Source organism: Primulina tabacum, chromosome 1, assembly GCF_025594145.1.
Source record: "Primulina tabacum isolate GXHZ01 chromosome 1, ASM2559414v2, whole genome shotgun sequence".
In the NCBI taxonomy this organism is placed as follows: domain Eukaryota; kingdom Viridiplantae; phylum Streptophyta; class Magnoliopsida; order Lamiales; family Gesneriaceae; genus Primulina; species Primulina tabacum.
In genome coordinates, this window is record NC_134550.1 from 53,906,848 (window position 1) to 53,928,555 (window position 21,708).

General features: G+C 35.4%; 3 protein-coding genes across 6 annotated transcripts; all 3 read left to right on the plus strand.

The window, feature by feature from the left end:
* Positions 1-6,855, plus strand: LOC142549772 (auxilin-related protein 1-like). Its single transcript, XM_075658898.1, has 8 exons — positions 1-965; positions 2,321-4,013; positions 4,118-4,256; positions 4,356-4,453; positions 4,579-4,644; positions 5,469-5,558; positions 5,754-5,930; positions 6,416-6,855. Exons 1-8 carry the CDS (start codon positions 397-399, stop codon positions 6,452-6,454), a joined length of 2,871 nt encoding a protein of 956 aa, XP_075515013.1. The 5' UTR covers positions 1-396; the 3' UTR covers positions 6,455-6,855.
* Positions 6,856-7,956: 1,101 nt separating this feature from the next.
* On the plus strand, positions 7,957-11,860 carry LOC142549777 (uncharacterized). Of its 4 annotated transcripts, XM_075658912.1 has the most exons (6): positions 7,972-8,184; positions 8,299-8,333; positions 9,084-9,263; positions 9,965-10,015; positions 11,403-11,467; positions 11,578-11,860. In XM_075658912.1, exons 1-6 carry the CDS (start codon positions 8,102-8,104, stop codon positions 11,656-11,658), a joined length of 495 nt encoding a protein of 164 aa, XP_075515027.1. In that variant the 5' UTR covers positions 7,972-8,101; the 3' UTR covers positions 11,659-11,860. The 4 variants fall into 4 exon arrangements, with proteins under 4 accessions (XP_075515056.1, XP_075515047.1, XP_075515027.1 ...); XM_075658941.1 differs by lacking the exon at positions 9,084-9,263 and having other exon boundaries at positions 7,957-8,184; XM_075658932.1 differs by lacking the exon at positions 9,965-10,015 and having other exon boundaries at positions 7,967-8,184.
* A 786-nt stretch (positions 11,861-12,646) lies between these two features.
* On the plus strand, positions 12,647-20,043 carry LOC142549793 (mitochondrial import receptor subunit TOM40-1-like). The gene is made up of 11 exons (XM_075658951.1): positions 12,647-12,920; positions 13,035-13,116; positions 13,201-13,300; positions 13,385-13,480; positions 13,557-13,607; positions 13,787-13,852; positions 14,525-14,626; positions 16,060-16,128; positions 16,228-16,311; positions 19,526-19,621; positions 19,731-20,043. Exons 1-11 carry the CDS (start codon positions 12,782-12,784, stop codon positions 19,785-19,787), a joined length of 942 nt encoding a protein of 313 aa, XP_075515066.1. The 5' UTR covers positions 12,647-12,781; the 3' UTR covers positions 19,788-20,043.
* Positions 20,044-21,708: the final 1,665 nt, after the last annotated feature.

Sequence of the window (21,708 nt, forward strand, 5' to 3'; positions counted from 1 at the left end):
AAAAAAGAAGAAGAAGAAGAAAAAGTTGGAATCCATCGGGGAGAAGAATTCGGGGAACGGATGTAGTTAGAAAACCCTAATCGAATTTTTGTCTCCTCTCTTTCCAAATTTCGTGTAGTAAGAGTCCCCGAATTCCATATTTCTCCTTTATACACTCTGTTTGGACACGTATAATTCCGGATTCATTTTCTTATAGCACAATCCATAACCCAGGTTGTAGAAAAATCGGTGATTGGGCGGTTGTAATCGAGCTCAAATTGATTTAGCTGAACTGATATTTTGTTTCGATTCCTTCGAAATTTCGGATCCGGTTATTCTCTACGATTGCTCTGCTTGCTGGGGCAATATTTGGCTTAGATCTACCGTTGCTGGTGTAGTGTTGATTTGATTTGACGAATGGATGACCTGGATATGCTGGCACGAGATTTCGGGTTTGGGCCTCGAGGAAAATCGAACCCGATGAGGTCCGACCCCGCCGATCGTTCCCGTCCTGCCGTCCAATCATCCTTTGACGAACCATTGTTCAACGACGTTTTTGGGGGCCCCTCCAAGTTCTCCTCCAGCTTAAAGTCCAATGCTAGCAGCAACAGGCAATCGGCTATGAATGATTTCGATTATGATTCAATTTTCAAATCGTCGGAGCAAAAGAGCAACGATAACAATAGTAAGAAATCGTCGCTGCCTGTGTATGATAAGCCGGTATACGATGATGACATATTTGATGGGTTGCCAGGGTTGAAAAGCAAACCTGCAACTACAACGGCGATGTTTGATACCGACTCTTTGGGTACAGATAAGAGTAAAAACCATCATACGGATTTTGATGATCTATTGGGGAACGTGACGAGAAATGAAAAGGTTGAGAAGACCAACAAAAGCAGTAGTGCTAAGAAAACCTCAGCTTCACAAAATTTCGACGATTTGTTAGACAGGTTTCGAAGCAGCAGTTCTGCTACTGGAGACAGGTACTATTTTATTGTTGTGCTGGTTAATGATGAACTGTTCAGTTGTTTTTTTTTTCAATCAGTAATATGCTGATCTTGAATTGATATGTATTAGTTTGGGAAATGTAGTTAAATGTTCGACACAAGGCTATAACAAATAGCATTAGTATATGACATGGCTATTGGCCTTTATGCAAATATATTATCATTAGCTTATGTAGAGTGGTTGACAGATCTTTGGTTATGGAATTAATGATCTTCATGCTTAGTTCTAATACCCTTCTTGCATCACCACGCAAGACACTCCCGAAGGCATATAATATGAGAGTAGTATGCATGAATTAGTGATATAAATCTTTGTGGTCTCTACTCAAAACACTTTTGTCACATTGAAGTTGTACGTTCACAGTGCCTGTGCTAATGGTTCAAGCAGCTCAGAAGTTTAACATTTTTTGACTCTTGACTGCTGGCTAGTGAGCTTGAGGTCTATAATTAGAGCTCATTGAAGTAAATAGCCTCTTGCCTTCCCTTTCTCTATTTATCATGTAAATAACTGCCCAAGTTGTTCTGAGATAACTACATTATAATCTCAATCAATTTACCCATGTTTTTATTCACTGTTCTATAAACTCATTATTCTACAATTTTCTAATAGTAATTTGATGACGGTGTAGATCTCCACTAGATACGTCCATAGGAATTAAGTATTGTAAGTCGGTGGATAGATTGTTGAGCATCAAGTCTGTTGACTTGTGCTAATTTTTGGTTCATATTTCAACCATGGTACTGTGTGCTTCTATCCTAGAGCAAGTTGGTAATGATAGAGGAAATTAAAACAGGTCTTGCTAAGGGTCTTGGATCCGGATTCTGGTGGAGGTGATATGAGCTGGAAGGAAGGAAATCAAAGAGGCTGAATTTTGAGACGTGATTCAGGAGAAAAAAATTGGTTATCTATCAAGAAGATCGCTTCTTTGGCAATCAAATAATTTGATGGTGTGTTAAATTGTTAGATGTTTGTTTAGTATGTCCGAGGTTGATATGTTTGTATTGTAGTGAGTGTAGTTGAATATCCATCTTCATGTTGTTGCAGTTGGGTCCTAAACTTTAAACTCTTAACCACCTAATTGCGATTATTTTAATCTAAGAGTGAATGCCTCTAAGTTCTCTAATTTTGTTTGGCTGGTGATATTTTGTTCTGTCATTTTATGTGCATTTGAAATTGTAGTGGGGAGACTACTAATTCCGAGTCTTAAGTGTTGAAGTTATACTTTCTTCGGATGAAGGAATAAATTGATTAATCAAAAATATATTTCATGTTTTAAGTATTTTACATCTATAAAAGAACTGTCAACATTTCTGTTACATTCTGTGAACAGACCAATACCAGAGTCAACTTGGGGCTCTGTACCAGCTGCTGGTTCAAAGCAAAGGCCTGGTGTGGCGGATGATCCATTTGTCATTTTGGAATCAACTTCAGCCAAAGGTTCTTCATCGTCCAGGTTATTTACAGATCCACTGAAGGAAACCAATAAGTCTGAAAAATCTAGGAGTGCAAGTGCTGAAGTCTCATCCGGTAGTGGTAAAGCATTTGATGACTTAGATCCACTAAATTTTGGAAACTCTTTGCACACATATTCCACCGAAAGGGAAATTGGAGGGAAGGATGTTAGTCCCTCGAGATCAACAAAATCACAATCTGGTACAACCAGAGAACCGAAGGGAAACTCCTCTTTTGGGAATTCAGAGAGAAATATGGAAAAGAAAGTTCCTCTTGACCACTTCCAGGAACCTCCTTTGTTTGATGTGCCAAATGCTTCAGTTGATTTCCAGAAATCTTCTGGTCAAACTACTTCATCTCATATATATCATGAAACAGGCACAGAGGTTGATATGGCTTATTCATCATCAGGGCAGGGACAACAATACGATGAAATATGGTTAACTGTATCAGAAATCCCCCTTTTCACGCAACCAACAAATGCTCCGCCTCCATCACGACCTCCTCCTCCTATTCCTCGGCAAGGTACAAAATTGGAAACACGTTACTTTTCTTCAAGTTCAAACAAGAAGAATGGTGATTTCTTTTCACCTCCAAGTTACACTCAGTCTTCTCAAAGTCCCAAGCTCACTCCATCTGCTGCCCAGGGTAAAACAGTTTCACAATTTGATGAACTTGAGGATTTTGCCAAGGGTTTTTCCAGATACAGCGTTGACGAAAGCACCAATCTTCATTCCAATGAAGAAGCAAATACCTTCTCTGCAGCTGCTGCATCTGCAGCTGCTATGAAGGATGCTATGGATAAAGCTGAGGCTAAATTTCGATACGCTAAGGAAGTACGTGAAAGAGAATACGCGAAGGTTGCAAAAAATAAGGAATCAGTGCAGATTGAAAGAGAGGAACAAGATTGTCAGGATGGAGAACTCAGGGAAACCCAGGAGAGGGTGGACCGTGATAAAAAACTAAAGGAAGAGGAAGAGCGAGAAAAGAGGAGACTTGAGAGGGAGAGGGAGATTGAAAGGGAGAAGGCTAGACAAGCCGTGGAAAGAGCTACTAGGGAAGCACGTGAACGAGCAGCAGCTGAGGCACGTGAAAGAGCAGCAGCTGAGGCACGACTAAAAAGTGAAAGAGCAGCAGTTCAGAGGGCACAAGCTGAGGCCCGGGAAAGAGCTGCTGCAGAAGCTAAAGAGAGAGCAGAAAAGGCTGCTGCAGGAGCCCGGGAAAGGGCATCCGCTACAGAAGCTAAAGAAAGAGCAGAAAGGGTTGCTGCTGAAGTCAGGGAGAGATCAGCTGCTGCTGAAGCTAGGGAGAGATCAGCTGCTGCTGAAGCTAGGGAAAAAGAAGCAGCAAATAAAGCTGCTGCAGCAAAGGTTGAATCCGAAGCTAGGCGTCGAGCTGAAAGGGCTGCTTTTGAAAGGGCTGCAGCTGAGGCTCGGGAGAGAGCTGCTGCAGACGCCCGAGAAAGGGCTGCAGCTACAAAAGCAAATCAGCGGATGAATGATAATGATCTTGATTCCATTTTTGGCATGGGTCGAGCAAGCAGTGTACCAAGGGCACACGAAAATCCAACTGTAAGTGCTTGTACTGATACTGTGAGATACTTTTTTTAAATTCATGTGATTGTATTCTACATGATCAAGTTTTCTGTTATTTATTATTTCTGTTTTTTGTTCAGGATTCTATGTTCAATCAGCAATTTCCGAACAAGGGAGCATCTGAAGTTACAAAGAAGATGTCCAGTGGTGTGTCGTCCAATATTAAGAAAGCTTCATCCACTACTAATATCATCGATGATCTATCTTCTATTTTTGGAGGTATGTTGACTTTAGCATAATGTTTAGAATCAAAATGTTGTGGAACATCTGTGGCTGTTGATTTCCTGTGCTGATCTCTGAATGATTTTTCCCTCAAAGCTGCCCCATCATCTGGAGAATTCCAAGAGGTCGAAGGGGAAACTGCAGAAAGACAAAGAGCTAGATCGGAGCGCGAACAACGTACTCAGGAGCGAGCGGTAAGTTTGTCATCTCATAAACGATAATTTTATTTTTCGCCAGTATATTTAGCAGTTCCTGTTGTTTGATTTTCTATATGTGTTGTTTCGTTGCAATTATATGATCCAAATCCACATTTGCCCAGGCTAAAGCACTTGCTGAGAAGAATAAGAGGGACATTCAAGCTCAAAGGGATCAGGAAGAAAGACATGTAAGTTCCTGCAGAATGGTCAATGCTATTGGTGGTTATGACTGGCTAGCAATGACATTTTATATTTTCCTTGAATTCTATTGGTTTGTATACATGAGAAGGATGTGAGACCATCGATTACTTACCACTTGATGCCTTCATCCTGCACATATAGTGCCTATTTGTCCTTTGCCCTTTTGTATTCTAGTAGTACAGTGCTTCTTTCGACGCTGTCTTTTATGGTTTCCCTTTCTTTTTGTTGCCTTTTTTTTTTTAATACACTTGTGGATGTTGGTTTGGACTTGACTTCATTGTAAAATTAGTACTCTTTTGTTCGAACTCTAGGATCATGCTAGATGGTTGGAATTTTATAACATAATATGCTCTGTAATTGAATTTTGATTTGTTGTCTGTTTTGTTTTTTATTTATTTTTTGCTTCCTATTCTTATTTGTTACATAGTTTCTATGTCTATTGACCAAAATAAATTTGTTGAAAACCAGATGCGTATTACTCCTAGTTCAGTTAATAGGAAAACTATGTTCTATTTATTCTTCTTGTCATGGACTTCTTGAACTTCAGCTTATGGTTTACTCAGATTGTGGATTATGCTGTGCCATAAAAAAAAAAGCTTAGAAATCTTCATTCCTGATGTTAAGTAAAAAAAAATTTTGGTGGATAAAAAACAGCAATATAAAACATTGTTTAGCCTCAGGATTTAAAATAATTTTGGCTTCAGCTTAAATCTCATTTTAAGTTGAAGGTGCTCCAGTCGATTTATCAGAATGTACTTCATATGGTGACCATATTGTTTACCTGTCTAACCTGGGACTTTCTTGTTTACAGAGGATTTCTGAAACACTAGATAGTGAAATCAAGCGTTGGGCTGCTGGCAAAGAAGGAAATTTACGTGCTCTTCTGTCAACTTTGCAATATGTGCGTCAAATTTTCTTCTTTATGTACAGAATCTGACACTATCTAGGCGCACAAGTTTTCATTCGGCTGTCGTTCTCACAGATATATGAGTGTGATTTTTTCACTGTGAAATCAAATTTGGGTTTAAACTGCATTGGTTTTTTTTAAAATCATCCCGCCTCTTATAAAGTCGTGAACTGTTTCCTGGATGGACAGGTGCTCTGGCCTGAATGTGGCTGGCAGCCTGTTTCATTGACGGATTTGATCATGGGTGCCTCTGTCAAAAAAGTATATAGGAAAGCTACTCTTTGCATTCACCCTGACAAGGTGCAGCAAAAGGGCGCTACTCTCCAACAGAAGTACATTGCCGAAAAGGTTTTTGACCTGCTCAAGGTATTATTTTTTCAAATTCTTAATTTCAAATTTTTTTATTTTTAATTCTTCATTATGCGTACGTGGGTTTGTTCAGTGTTAAGCCTAGCATGGTGAAATGAGAAATAATATTATTCCAGCAAAGTTTTATTAATAGGAATATGTCATTCAATAGTTTATTTAGTTACGCAAACAATTTTATTTTAATTAATCTTTTATGGTAATCAAATTTAATTATTTCGTCTATATATCCAAAATTGGATATGATTAGAAATTTGGAAATATTTTGGCGAAAAGGGCGAAAGGTGATTGTTGGAGAACTGCTATGTGATTAAAATTCTGAATCATATTATCACTTACATGAAGGGCTGAAACACATTATATAGCCCATGAAACAAAGACAAAATTGAAACTTTACTTGTTTTTGAAGTTTTCTATGCCAATATATGAGCATCGCCTTTGAGGGAATGCTTCATTAACTTGAGTTTAATAATGAGCCAAAATAGGAAGCCTGGAATAAGTTCAACTCAGAGGAGCTCTTCTAAATGGTGTCACAAAGTCTCGTCTTTGAACTGCTGCTACCTCCCAACCGTTTGATTGAAATAACACTGGACTCTTCTATTTGAAACATATATGCGCTTTCGATGCGCCGCGCCCGGATATTGTCCATTTTTGGTCTTTCGAAAGTTCTGATTATGAATCGAGACCTTTGCGCTGCCGATATATTCGATTGGTTTGTACATGTGTTCGGACTGTATATTGCTGTCTATGCCATTGATACATATGAAGCATCGATCTTACTCGAAATAGCATTTATCCAAATATCTCGTGATACAATGTAATGATTTATTTAATTACCCTTCTCATGTACCTGAGGTGATTGTTTTTTGTTTTGTTTTTGTTTAGCACTTGAAATATCGAAATCCAAATTATATTATGGTTATTATGTTGAGGCTCTTTTCCATTATTCAGATTTCAGTATTTGTTTGGCAGCTCTTTATGTATTTTATGTCACAACTTAATTTTGTATTAGATTGGTTACTCAATGACCTTTCTTGTTGGCTCAATTCTCTGAAGCTTCTTAATAATGCACGTAAATCTATATTTTTTGGTATTGCCAATTCGGTTTTGAAAAAAAACACCATTAACCTTGACAAACTCATGCATTAGAGGCAAATGTTTCTCAACTTCCAAACCACATGAAAAATTCAAGAAAAAGAAACCTTCACACGATAAACCCGAAAGAATTGTGAGATGATTGATGATGATATAAAGATGATAAATCAATACATGAAAAAAATAATGTATATAATTTTGGTTCTGTTAAACTTGAGTCGTTCCATGAAACAAAGTATTTAAAATTATTATTTTTAAAAAATAATTCATAATATCTTTGAAATTTTAGGGTGTGTTTGAATGTTTAAAATTTTGGATTTGAATTTGGATTTGAAAGTAGAATTGGAATTGGAAATTCATGGATTTAGAATTTCATCTTCTATTTGGTTTGAAATTTAAAAATTCTGTTTAGAATTACTTCTTGTTTGAAAAAAATTAAGATTTGAATGTGAAGTTAAAATTTTACTAAAATAATCTTAATTATCTTTTACAAAAATCAAGATTTTAAAATTATTATTCACATTATTAAAAAACTAAAAAATTAAAATTAATTTATTATATATTTCTCAATATCATTTCAATTATATATTTGTGCTGTACAAACTACATAAACTCTTATATAATTAATTAACTAATCTTAACGAATACAAAATGAAATATTAAAATAAAATAAACAAACATAACATCTAAATATTCAAATTTAAATTCTACGAAATAAATTATTTCAAAATTAAATATTCAAATACATTTTAATTTTATTAATAAAAAAATAAATTATTATTAAATAAAATATGTAAAAATAAAAATAAATTTATTAATTAATCCTGTCATTATAAATAAAAATCGGGTTAAGGTTTCACCAAATTTTATATGAGTTTGTCATAAATAGCTTCATTGTCTCAATCAAAACCAATATGAATTAATGATGGGGCCGGAGGATTCCGTACATCCGACGGTCCTAAAAAGCGCCAGGTTGGGATCAAAATTCCCCCTCTCCTATTTCTCTTCTCCACGAATTCGACTCCCGGTGGGGGCGTTGTTGGCGGTGGCGGTAAATTTGAAGGATTGGACGAAGAATGCTGGAAATCCCGAGCGTTGATTCTTCGGCAGCCGCCGTCAATATTGCCACCGTCAAGCGCTACGCCCCACCAAATCAACGGTACGAAGAACTAGTTGGATGCTTGTACCTCTCCTATCTGCGTTTAGCTTCGCTCTTTCATTTTTGCGGTTTTTTTGTAAGTCGGGGATAATATTATGGATTGATCTCATGCAGGAATCGGTTGCTCGGCAGACGCAAGTCCGTAGGAGGTAGTTTGCTGGAAGTGTAGATTACGTTTAATTTTTGGTCTTTTACAGATTCGCTATCTTCTTTCGTGTCTCAAGCGATCACATGTTTCTTATTCAGCTTTATGGTAGTTTGACGCATATTTTGAATTTTTGTTTTGATAATCATACTTGATAGTATTGCTCAAGTACAACTCTATCTTAATCCGATGCGTCTAACTTTCATATGTTCAATTCTTGGAAATTTCTTCTTTTGGTAATTTATTTATTGATCATCCTTCCTGTTTTTAATTCAAGTTCTGAAAGCTGCCGTTATGGAATCCATCAATGCGAAAAAAGGAGTGGCATAGTTTCCAGTTCTCCCAAGTAGAGCTTGATCTTTTGAGTCTTAACAAATATTTTGTAAACCAGCTTATTATTCGGTACTACTGCAATTGGTGTGAGGATTCTAACGGCAACTCATTTTTTTAAGTCGACTGAATTGTGGAAGAACAGAGACTATTTAATTTCCACTGACAGCACATTGATATAGCTTTAGTTTTCCATGTCCATTAGTGCTGGGGTTGGTTGGGTGGGTTTAAAAAAAAATTACATTCATAACTCTGAAATGAGATACTGATTGGATCACATGGCATTAGAATACAATGTAATTTATCTAAATTTAAGGATAGTTCATCCGATTCAAGGTATCCAACTAGAATTGTGTAGATAAATTATTTTACAGTTGTCTTCGTTCATGACACTTTTGATGATGTGATTCTACGGATCGACTAGAACCGGCTAGTACATATGCTAATGATGGAGAGAAAAACCACATTAGTTCTACGAAAGCTAATTCTATGGTCGATCATGGAGATGCTGGTGTCAACAAACTTTCTGGTGAAATTCATTGCTCGAGACTAATTCCTTTGCATGGATGCTCAGACAGTGAGGCTTTTCAGCTTTTGAACAATCGTATGTTTCATTCAATTATTATTTTCTGAAATTACACGTGTTTTGAATATTTCCTGCTATCATTGAAATAGTCGACTGATAACCCAACTTGAGCTCTGTCTTCCCTTGACCCTCAAAGTAAGGCCAGGTTGATGGCTTTCATGCTTGATTTAGGTTCTATCTTTTTATCATTTTAAGCCTTTGTTTTAGAAACCAAAGTAGAGATATAGAATAACTGCAATGTCATCATCTATTCATGGAAATAAGCCTTGGTTTGCTTAATTGTTGGAGACTTTCCTATATAAAAAACCCTTCTCCGTATAATCTGTCAAATGGATCTCATATCACATGCATAGTGATATGCACCATTGCTCATTCTAGGTCTATTGACCTGATTCACCCTTGATTCTGAAACCAGAAAATAGAGTTTAGTAAGCATTATGTTTGAAACCTCATTAAATAGAGGTGCTATTGTCTGTACAATTAAATGTTGGACTCTATTACCACAAAGCAAAGTGTTCAGGAATTTTCCATGTTCTTGCATGCATGGATCTACCTGTTGTTGATTGGAAATAAAACCAGGCATATGCAACTTGTGAGTTACGGCTACTGCCTTTGTTTTTAGTTACTTCTGGAGCTAATATTGGTGCTACATTCTTATGTGTCTGAAAGGGTACGAGGTTTGACCATTTCACTAATTCAACTTTAACTTCTTGGTGCAGGTTGGACAGCTGTTATGAGTGCATACAACAATTTGGGTGAAGATTCAGTCGGTGAGTTCACGAACTGCTGAATATTTTTAATGACCTAGTTTATGCTTGCGTATGAATTCTTCTCACAGGAAAATATGTTATGGCTAATTTTACAATCTAGCATACGTTTTCACTTTTCAACCAAAATTGAAATTCAAGCAATTTCCTTTTCTGTTGGATTTGTTGATTTGATGTTTGAAGTATGTGATCAGGAAATACAGTATGGTAATAAAATGTTTCTGATTCAGGAAATACGGCATGATAACAATTTGCTATGCAGAGTAAGAGATTTAGTGAATTAGTCTATTTTGGAAGCCTCCTAATCATTTCAGATTTTTTGTGAATTGGAATTTGCATTTTTACCTTAGGCTTAAGTTGAACTTTTTGTCAACGGTAGTGCGTGTTACTTGTAATAACTAGGATATTTTTTCTCGTGATTTCTTCCATCCAGTAACCACCAATGCTGCGGGAAAAAATTAGAGTCCAGGTGTGAAAGGTCAAGTGTTAGCTTGCTTATGCATAAAAATGAGCTTTTTTTTTAAATCTTGGAAGTTGTGGGTTAATTTTATATTTTCTTTAGAATACAGAATACAGTCAAAGTATGGTTTTGAGAGCTAAAATTGGGCAGTAAGTGATACTTTTACCTTTCTTTTGCCAATAGTTGTACTTCAATTTAAGAGTTATCATTCTTTTATTTTACTATACTATATATATATATATAAAGCTAGAACCCCCGAGCATAACTCCCTCTTGTTTCTTGTGACATACCGAATTTTTTCCCCAAAATACCCTTCCCCGCGATACTATTATTTTAAAAAATAAAACAAAATACAATAGAAGAAAACTTCAGATATTAATTTTAAATAAAAAAGTATTTTAACCTCATTATATTTCACACAAAAAATTATTATCTATAAGATTAATATTTTATGTTAAAATTTAATTATGTGCATGCATTGTGTGCAAGGGTTTACTAATGGAGTCATTGATAAACGTGATTCTATCCATTTGAAGATTATCGATGATACTTTCTATTTTTCCTTGTGGTTACTGCATTCAGAGTATCGAAATATACATCATTAGGAATTGGCCAACTGTGTAGTTATTAGTGGGGCTTCATCTAATTACGTAAGACCCACATATCGTATTTGAGATTTCAGCTAGTACCATCCTGTGAGGCTGTAACAGATCTTTACAGTTTCACCATTAAAATATCAGCTCAACATCCTGGTATTATCACTTTCAGCCTTCTTCAACTATTTAATAGATATTATGATTGTCAAGGTCGGAGACTTGCTTGTCATGAAGAAATTTAGTTGTTATCATTATCTGTTAACTTATCTTCTGAAATATTTGATTTTTGTCCTACTTCCATTTTAATGTATTTATATTTTTTCGTGTGTACTAGAAAGACCAGTTTTGTACACAAAGAAGAGTGCATCAGCCTGGGGCCAAGCATTTCTTCCTCATCTGGTATCATGGAACATATTTTTGCAATCGCTCAACTCCAACCTGAAGATAAAAATCTCCATCCCCTTTCTCATGTAGTATTGATTATTGTTTAATTGTTTCATATAATGCAGCCAACAGTTTCGAGTGGTTTGCGGAGGGATTTATCGAGCGAACTCCAACAGGCAATGAACAATGCAAATTCTGGGCTATGACAAACACTAAAACCAGTGAAGATTTGTTATGGTGATAAACTTGAATTTGCTGGATTCAGGAGGCCTTTGAGCCATAGAATTTGTCTCTCTGCTTGTTAACCTTCTTTGCATGTTCTGATGTAATATATCTGCACAGATCTCGAATATATTTATCCATATCATGTGCTTATATATTATTAATGGAGGGTTTTATTCTCAAGAATCTGTCAAGTAAGCTACAAAATATTTGCTTTGATCTTTCTCTGTTAAACATTGTATCCATAATTTTTTTTCCCTCGACACTTTAAAGTAAGTGAAGGTTTGCGACCTTGAGGTGAATACATAGAGGGATGGAATTGGCCACATCACAATTTTGATAATTTAAAATTCTTTCTCAAAATATGCTGTTAGTCAATTTTTGGTGCATCTAAAATCTCACAAATATAATTTTTCATATTTTTTGGATTAAAAAATATATATCGATTCAAATCAACAAAGTTGGGATTTATATTAGATTTATAAATTCATCCACGTGAGATTTTTAGAAATTGTGCTAAAAAATTTCAGCTAGAAGTGATTGATTACATCATGGAAGAACTTCTCAAGACAGAATATACATACATATATATATATATATATATATACATATATATATATATATATATATATTTCACGTAGGTGTGCACGGTAGGTGTGCAGTATATCAAAATTATATATATATTATATAAAATCAAATCTATGAAGACCATGAAATCATTTGACTAAATTGTTTTATGTATTTTTATGTATTAAATTATCATTATCTATTTCTTGAGCCATAATGTGCTCAAATCTTGATTTAATAAATTTAATAAATTAAATTAAATTTTTATAGTTAGATTTCTTTTTCGTTTTAATTAGAATAATATGAAAAGAAAGAAAGAAGATGAGCATATAAAATGAAAAATATTACATTTTCAAACAAAGATTACTGATTTTTTAAAAATAAAATAAAAAATGTGTAAAGTGGACCAAAGCCTGATTGGGTAATGGGTTTAGGGTTTTAACAGCGGAGGGGAGAGGTATCTCGGCAGCAGCAGAAGAGAAGGAATCAGCTAATCATCAATCTTCTTCTCGTACATTATTCTGGAAAAGATTTTAGATTATGGCGACTCTAATTCCTCCGCCGACTGCCGCATCTACCCCGCCACCGTCGTATCCAACCTCCATGGAGCAGAAGAAAGTAGATTACTTAGATTTGCCTTGCCCCATTCCATATGAGGAAATACATCGCGAAGCTTTTAGTCAGTTTTTTACTGTCATACTCATCCGTATTTTTCGTGTTTTGGATGGCGGATCTAATTGTGAAAAAAGATTCTGTTTTTAAAAATGCTGAGCTTGTTTATTGTTATTGGCAGTGTCCTTGAAGCCAGAGCTTTTTGAGGGAATGCGTTTTGATTTTACTAAAGGACTAAACCAGAAATTTTCTCTCAGTCATAGGTGGCTTAGTTGTTTATTCTCTACGGAATTTCTGTTTTTTGTTTTTGTGTTGTGAAATACTATTTGGTTTGTAATTGCCATCAGTGTGATGATGGGACCTACAGAAATTCCTTCTCAGTCATCGGAAACTATTAAAATCCCCACCGCTCATTATGAATTTGGTGCCAACTTTATAGACCCAAAGGTGCATTACTGATTTACTCTACATTTTCAATCTATGGCGAGATTACCTGATATGACCATGAGAAGGTTACTTGGTTTTTCTCAGTTGATGCTCTTTGGGAGGGTGATGACTGATGGTAGACTAAATGCAAGATTGAAGTGTGATTTGTCTGAGAACCTTACACTTAAGGGAAATGCTCAAGTATGCAGACTTGCTGTTTTCTCCTTCATCTGTTCATATCATGAAGTCAAGTAATACTCGATCTTTCTTTGTGTAGCTTACGAATGAGCCGCATATGTCGCACGGCATGTTCAATTTTGATTATAAGGTAAATAGGCATATCGATCATTTGATTACCTTTTTTTTGGATGGCGGTGGTTGTGTGTTGTTTTGATTTAGATTTTGGTTTGTCCAGCTCCATACTCCTCGCAGGCCAAGAGTACAATAAATGCCAGTGTTTAGTTGAATTAAAAAGTTGATGCTAATAGTACGCCAAATAATGTGCAGGGATCTGACTATAGGACTCAATTTCAAGTAGGAAACGGTGCCTTATTTGGTGCAAGCTACATCCAGGTTAATGATTTGATTCTATGCTATACATAAAGAACAAGTGGTGTTCTCGATCACCAAATGTGGGTTTCCTATTATGTGGCTTTTTAATAATGGTTAAATAAAATTTATCTACCCAAAAATTAAATATAATAAAATGAAAAATCAAATTAATATTTTAAAAAATTACGGCAATGTAATTACACTTTATATAAAAATTTAACACACTTAAAATTATATTCTATATAAAAGTTAACATATATGTTCGGATTGTGTGCCAAAGGATATATATATCCCAAATAAAATAGTGATATTAGCACTTTAAAAAAGAACTATGGAAAGAAAGAAATAATTGGATATTTAATGAAATATAAGGCTTGATATCTTATATGGGAGAACATCAAATAATGAGTTGTACTTTTGGCACAACTGGACAATGATTTCAAAGAAATTCCGTCTAGTTTTTCATTAATCGGATGGCAACTTATATAGCTTAAATTAATGTCTGTGTAATCTCTTCATACCGAGAGTAGGCATCCAATTGGATGTTATAGAAAAAGGATGAAAGTTCATGTCCTCTCAGATGTATCTCTCAACTCTTTTATGTGATCACAATGATTAATTCAAGCATAAAAAATATCAAAGATGTTGTGCATTTATAGAGGATTGAATTTTAGTCGATCATTATGTTTGCAGAGTGTGAGTCCTCATTTATCATTGGGTGGCGAAGTATTCTGGGCTGGTCAGCATCGAAAATCTGGCATTGGCTATGCTGCACGTTACAACACCGACAAGATGGTACTATTTACTGGGTCTTTCACTCTTTCTTCATATACATGCTTTGGTTTGGGATTTTTCATTTCAGTTTCATTACCAACATTTTTTTTATGTAGTTTCACAATTAGTTTCATTGAAGCTTGGTTTATATTTATTGCCTGACATTGTATGCTGTCATAAATGCCATTCGGTATATTTAAAGGCTTTCAACAGAGTTGAAGGGACAGTGAAACTGGAATCTTAGAACATTAGCACTTGCCTACGTATAAGTAAACTTGTGTCTATGTGAAGAGAGGTGGCCTTGCACATGAAACTATATTCTCGTATCTTGTCTACAGTCTATAATTGAGCAATGCTTCTCTATACTGTGTATGTAATAGCTGAATAGCGTTCATGGATGAAGTATGCATTATTTTGTTGTTTTTAAATCGAAATTGAATGAATTTTAAATCATAAAATTCATTTACCTAACTTACTTAATTTGATTCATTTGACTAGATATTCTTCCAAGTAACAAGAATAACAGGATAACAGGCCTCTGACCCTGTGAATTAAAATATAAAGCACCAGTTGAATTGGTGGAGAAACAAGCAGATGATAATCAAAGAATTTCAGCCAACTGGAACTGCTAGACATAATTACAGATGCTTAGGACTGCTAATCTGGATTTCATCTGATAAGAACCATAGTTGTCAGAGGCGAGTGCTTAAAGGCGAGAGGCACTGCCAAGCGAGGACCCTGCGCCTGGAGTCATCAGTCATCCTAGGAGCAGCGATTCACTAGGCAAGCCCATGCACTCGGAAGAATATAACAAGCCTCTGACCCTAGGAACCCAATGCCCCAACATCAGAATCAGAAGAAGAGAGCCTTGAACAGAAGAACAAGGTTAAGACATCTATATCAAAACAACAAGAAAAAGAGTGATTTAACATATTTTGGATGTAGAAGAATAAGAAATTGATGTTGATTAAGAAAATGATGAAGTTCAAAAAGAATACAAGTTCGAAAGTTCTGGATACTCCAATGATTCGTTGGAATAAGATGAACTTAATTTGGATGATTGGAGAATTTTAATCATGTTACTAATTACTATGAATTTATTAATTATTTTTTGTTTTGTGTTAGGATGTGACATAACTATTTCATATTTTAATATAATTATTCTAAGATAAATAATTTTTTTTTAATTTAAAAATGTGCATCTTGCTTTGGTAAGGCACGTGCGGCACGCGCCTCGCTTTGCGCTTCAGGATCCATGACCCTTGTGCACCTCAGTGTGCCTTGCACCCTTGACAACTACGATAAGAACTACCAAGTTGTTTGTTATATGACGTCACAGTTGTATTGAAAATGACAATATGTTGAACAGAACCAAACTCGGAAAGTTTTACTTGCTGTTTTTCTCTGTTACTGATGCTTGGGCAGGGCGCGCAATTAACTTATATCTCATGCAGGTTGCAACCGGACAAGTTGCTAGCACTGGAATGGTTGCTCTAGGCTATGTGCAAAAAGTATCTGAGAAGGTAACATTAGCGTATAGTCCATAGCATAAGCTTTTACGTCTAATTTTTTTTTGCTTGTCTCTTGCTACTGGCAGATCATCGTTGGTCTTTTGCTTTTAGGTTTCTCTTGCATCGGATTTCATGTACAACTATATGTCCAGGGATGCCACGGCTAGCTTTGGTTATGATTATATCCTTCGGCAGGTTATTCTCGTTCTACTAATTTAAGTTTCGTCACTCAATACTCTGCAGTCTGGTGCTAGTTTCCTGAGCTCAGTTCCTTTTTTTTGGGTGTGTGTGGATATAATAATCTTGACTTATCTTAGGCGACGGCATCTGTGCTTGTAAAAGAGGCTCCGTTATGTCCACGTTGTATAGGCATACTTTATCCGATAGATAATCTTATCAAGAACATATGAAAAGACAGCTGGAATTTTTCTGGTGTTTCAGCTATTTGGTTGATGATTAGTTTTGTGAGACCACTCACATATTCATAATTGTATATTAATTTTTATGGTTAATATGATTTCTTTTGTGTTACATAGTAAACTAAAGATGAATTCCAGCTTTCATGCTTGTAATCATATGATATACAATTGATACCTTTTTGTGCAGTAGCTTTTGTTTCCTTTCATTCTCTTCTCTCACATGAAGGTTTTTCAACCTTGTGGCCTATGCGTCGTGGAAACATCTGTATATTTTTTTATGATGGATATCTCCCTATACCTGTCATATTGAGAGAGTCGTAGAGATTTTAGAACATATTCCTATTCTCTTAGCATCTGATTTTACATGTAAAATACAATCGCAACTTTCTGTTTACTGGTTTACTATCATAACCATGCATCCCTTTTCTAACTAAATTATTTTATCGATGAGAGTGCTCGATTACTTTCATAATTTTGTATTAATTTCAAGGAGCAATTGGTTATGAGTATGGGCAATATCACCTTATTCTACCATTTTATATTGTCAACTTTTTACATATGCCTATGGGCAAGTAAATTCTAATGAATTTTTCTGTTAATGTGAAAGTTTTGTTGGACTTGTGTAGAAACTATGGTGGCTGGATGTGTAACATAAATCAGAAGCGGGTTTTCTTAAACAAATGCAGCAAATATTTCATTTTCTTCAATCTTAGTTGCTTCTGACATTGAATTACTTGCGAACTCTAGACCTTATGATGACACTCTTATTTTGATGTTAAACCTTTAGATAATAATTTTGGTGGCTAATCCAAGGAGTTAGATTAGTCAAGTGCATAATCCAACTAAGAAGGAGTTCTGGGAACCCGTCCTCTCGAAGATGTCAAAGAAATTAGCGACTTGGAAAAAAGCTTTTCTATCGAGAGGAGGCCGTCTAACTTTGATAAAGGCCGTGCTAAGTGCGATGCCGTCCTATTTCATGTCCCTTTTCAATGTGCCGGTAAATGTTGCCAGTAAAATGGAAAAAATTATGAGAGATTTTTTGTGGGATGGTGGTGACGGGGAAAAGCATTGTCATGTCGTCGGATGGAAACATGTGTGTAAACCAAAGGAAAAAGGAGGGTTGGGATTGGGGAATGTTACTCTCAGGAATAAGGCTCTTCTTGGCAAATGGTGGTGGAGAAGTTCAGTGGAAACGGGGTCTTTGTGGAAAAAAATTATTCAGAGTTTATATGGCAAACAGGAAAACAAGTGGGACTTGGGGTTGGCGGAGAAGGCGACATTTAGAAGTCCTTGGAAGTGTATTTCTCGGTCTTACCTGGCTTTTCATCAACTTATCAGGGGAGTGCCTAAACAGGGGAATATCATTCGGTTCTGGGAGGATGTCTGGGAGGGAGATACGTCATTTAAATTGAGATTTCCATCTTTGTTTCGTATTTGTACTTCTACCAATGAACCCATTCGTCATTTCATTGATGTTGTCAATAGTGGGGATAGTCTTTCGACCATTTGGGATGTCAGATTTAGAAGAAATCTTAGTGAGGTTGAGGTTCTAGAGTTCACTAACTTGCTTCGAGTATTAGAGAGGGTCAGACTGGAGAGGGGTACTGAGGATGTTAGAGTTTGGAGGGGGGACCCTTCAGGTTTGTTCTCTGTTAGATCTTTTTATTGCTCCTTCTTCCCTATTTCCACCTTTCCGTTGTTCGATTTCTTTAATACCATTTGGAAAGTTCCTGTCCCACACAAGATTAAGATTTTCTCGTGGATCGTCGCCTTGGGGAAGTTGCCTACGTGTGATTCAGTGAAAAGAAGGTGGAAGACTTGTGTTTTAAGACCGCAGTGGTGTTGCTTATGTCGACAGCACGAGGAGAATCAGGATCATATACTTCTACACTGGTCCTTCACTACAACGATTTGGGCTAAAGTTTGCAACGAGCTGGGTATACAATGGGTTATGCCGCGGCATGCTAAAGAACTCTTTCATTGGAATTAAGGAGGCTCATTCAACAAAAAAAACAGCGATTTCTGGTGCATGATCGTTCACGGCATATATTGGTCGATATGGTTGGAGAGAAATCGAAGAATTTTTGAAGAAAAAGCAGAATCTGTTGACAAACTATGGGAAAACATCAAATTCAGAGTCGCAACTTGGACAACTACCTTGCAAAAGTTCGACCACTTGTGCATTTCAGATTTATTGAGGGACTTCAAATTTATTTGGTCATGAAATTAGTGTTTCCTTGTAACGACGGGGTACTTTCGAGTTGATGTAGCTGTACTGTTGTCGTGGAATGCTCATCCACGCTCATATTGTAATTTCATAATATTATAATAAATTTAGTTTCCTATCAAAAAAAAGATTAGTCAAGTGCAGATCAAAATGAATATATTTTATTTTGAGGAAGAAATTTGTAGATTCAACAGAGATGAATACTGTTTACTCAATGCAACTTCAATGACTGTATTGTTATTATGTTGTATTTACTGTGTCAAATAGATTTTTTTTTTTAAAAAAAAATTGTGTTTGAGCATATTGCTTTTTATATTGGTGTATGATTTCAGATTATCTTACACTTTGCTTAAGCCAAGGTCCTCTGCAACCATCACCTTGTCTGAGAATTATCATTCATACTATCAGCTGAGAACATCTGCATCATATCTATCGTGTTAATTTATATTAGACTAGAAACAATCTAACTGCTTGTATTGCCGAACAATCAGTCTTGTGCATAGCATTGTTGTCCGCAATGGGCCCAATTCAATCCTTAATATCAATTTCATGTAAATATATTTTGAATTTTCTTCAACATGTTTTACATCTTTAATGATTGGTCAGATCAGAATAGGGTGAAATCATGACTGGACTCATGCGATCTAACCTTTTGAATTTCAATAACACAGTATTATGTTTCAGTTTACTAGCTTTAGATTCGTTGGATAAAGAAAATACGATTCCATATGTATCCTACTAATACATCTCAATTCTTTGGCAGTGTCGTTTAAGAGGGAAGATAGATTCCAACGGTGTTGTGGCTGCTTTGCTGGAAGAGCGGTTTAGTATGGGTCTTAATTTTCTTCTTTCGGCTGAGGTGAGGATTGACACGCGACAACTTCTTCCTTTTATTTTCTTGAATCTATCTCCATTTACCCTTTGTCACTTCATCAATTGTCGACATGTTCTGCTATTATATCTTGCAGATAGATCACCGTAAGAAAGATTACAAGTTCGGATTCGGATTAACTGTTGGAGAATAGAATAGGTACCATATTGGTTCTGAGTTTCAATTGTTGTCGCGGGCGTCATTTGGGTCAGGTGATTCTATTCTTTCTACGAGAATCAAGGAATCAGTTTCATGCTTTTTTCGAGTAAAATCATTCGTTGGCAGCAAGAGTTATCGACTCGAATCAGTTTGTAGTTGATTTTTACAATTTGAATTTTGGTCTTAATTCGTTTCCTGGGGCACCGTAGATTTCATCACCTCTGCTAAAATGCATAAAGATATACATTTTTTTTTAAAAAAAATTCAGTTACTTGCGTGGTAGGATCAATAAAAGCTTTTTGGCGTTTTGGTCAGCAATGAGAATCCTTGATTCCTTGTTTTCGTTACTTGAATCTTTCTTTTCCGTTGTCATCCTTTTGAGTTTGATTAGTTCTCTGGGCGCTAGAGCTACTTTTATATCTTCAGCGTACAAGATTAAATTTAGTGCATTGCTCTTGTTTCCGAGTCTACTCTTTGCTCATACTCTATCCTGATTTATACATATTTAATTAATATTTAGTCCAAACACGTGCTTGTAAAATGATTTTTATAATTTATTTGATTTATATTTACACGAGAACCAAAATGTAATTAAAAAAATAATGAGAAATTACGTTGTCATTCTTATATATGAATTAAAAAAATAAATATAAAAAAAAAAGACACGAGTAAGAATAGAACTTGCAAATTAATAATGTCTAGATGATAAAGACTATCTACTCAAATATAATAATTTACATCAAAATTTTAGCATTTTATTAATATATATATATATATATTAATATTAAAACATCATTACATCTAAAGTTAATTATTTTAATTAACTCAAATTTAATAATATAAAATAAATAGTACAAATAATGATAATTATATATTAAAAATATGTGCGTGTGTGTAGTATAATACTATAATTTGTGTATGCAAGCTTCATATATTGTAAAGTTGATATTAGAATCTTAGACTCGAGAAAGAAGCTTTATGTATTAAGACGCTTCTTTGATTTTTCCGTAATACACTTGAATAACTCGAACAAAAATTAATTTAATATTAATATTTAACTCTTTTTTTTACTTGTTAAAATAATTAAGTTTAGGACAAAAACTTACGTAAGACGGTCTCATGGATCGTATTTTGTGAGACGGATCTCTTATTTGAGTCGTCCATAAAAAATATTACTTTTTATGCTAAAACTATTATTTTTTATTTTGAATATCGGTAGGGTTGACCCGTCTCATATATAAAGATTCGTGAGACCGTCTCATAAGAGACTTACTCAATGTTTAGTTAATTCGATATAGTTGGACAAGCTTTGTAAACCGTCGCAAAGTTGCGATGGTTTACGAAAAACCGTCGCAAATTTCGAAATAACGCCGTTCATTCTGATGAATTTCTTGGCTGCCATGTCAGCCAAGATTATTAATTCTTGCGCCCACATTGGTGGGCGAAAATTAATGGGTGTTATTAACACCCATTAACCAACCAATGTGGGTGCTCTTAGTCGATATCAATTCCCGGACCTACCCCAAAAATATCGCTCCATGCCTCCGGACCCACCAACACTTTACCTAAAAAATCGCTCCACGCATCCACCTTATCCGAACTTGTCCCCCTCCACTGTGTGGTAATAATCTACTAAAAAAGTGAAATCCGTACTTTCTGTGTACTTAATATATATACATATATAATTGAAAAAGTTCGGGTTTTATCTTGTTGATTTTTTTAAAAATTGGATAACATCTGTTAAAATGTTTTTATATTATGTTTAGTAAGATTTATATTACACAAAAATTCAGGTGAAACATCTTATCGATTGTGAGACGAAGATTCGATCCAATTCATGTAAGAATTATTAATTTTCATGTCAAAAGCAAACAAATGGGCCGCTGAAAGGGTCGTGGTCAAATCATGGGAAAAGG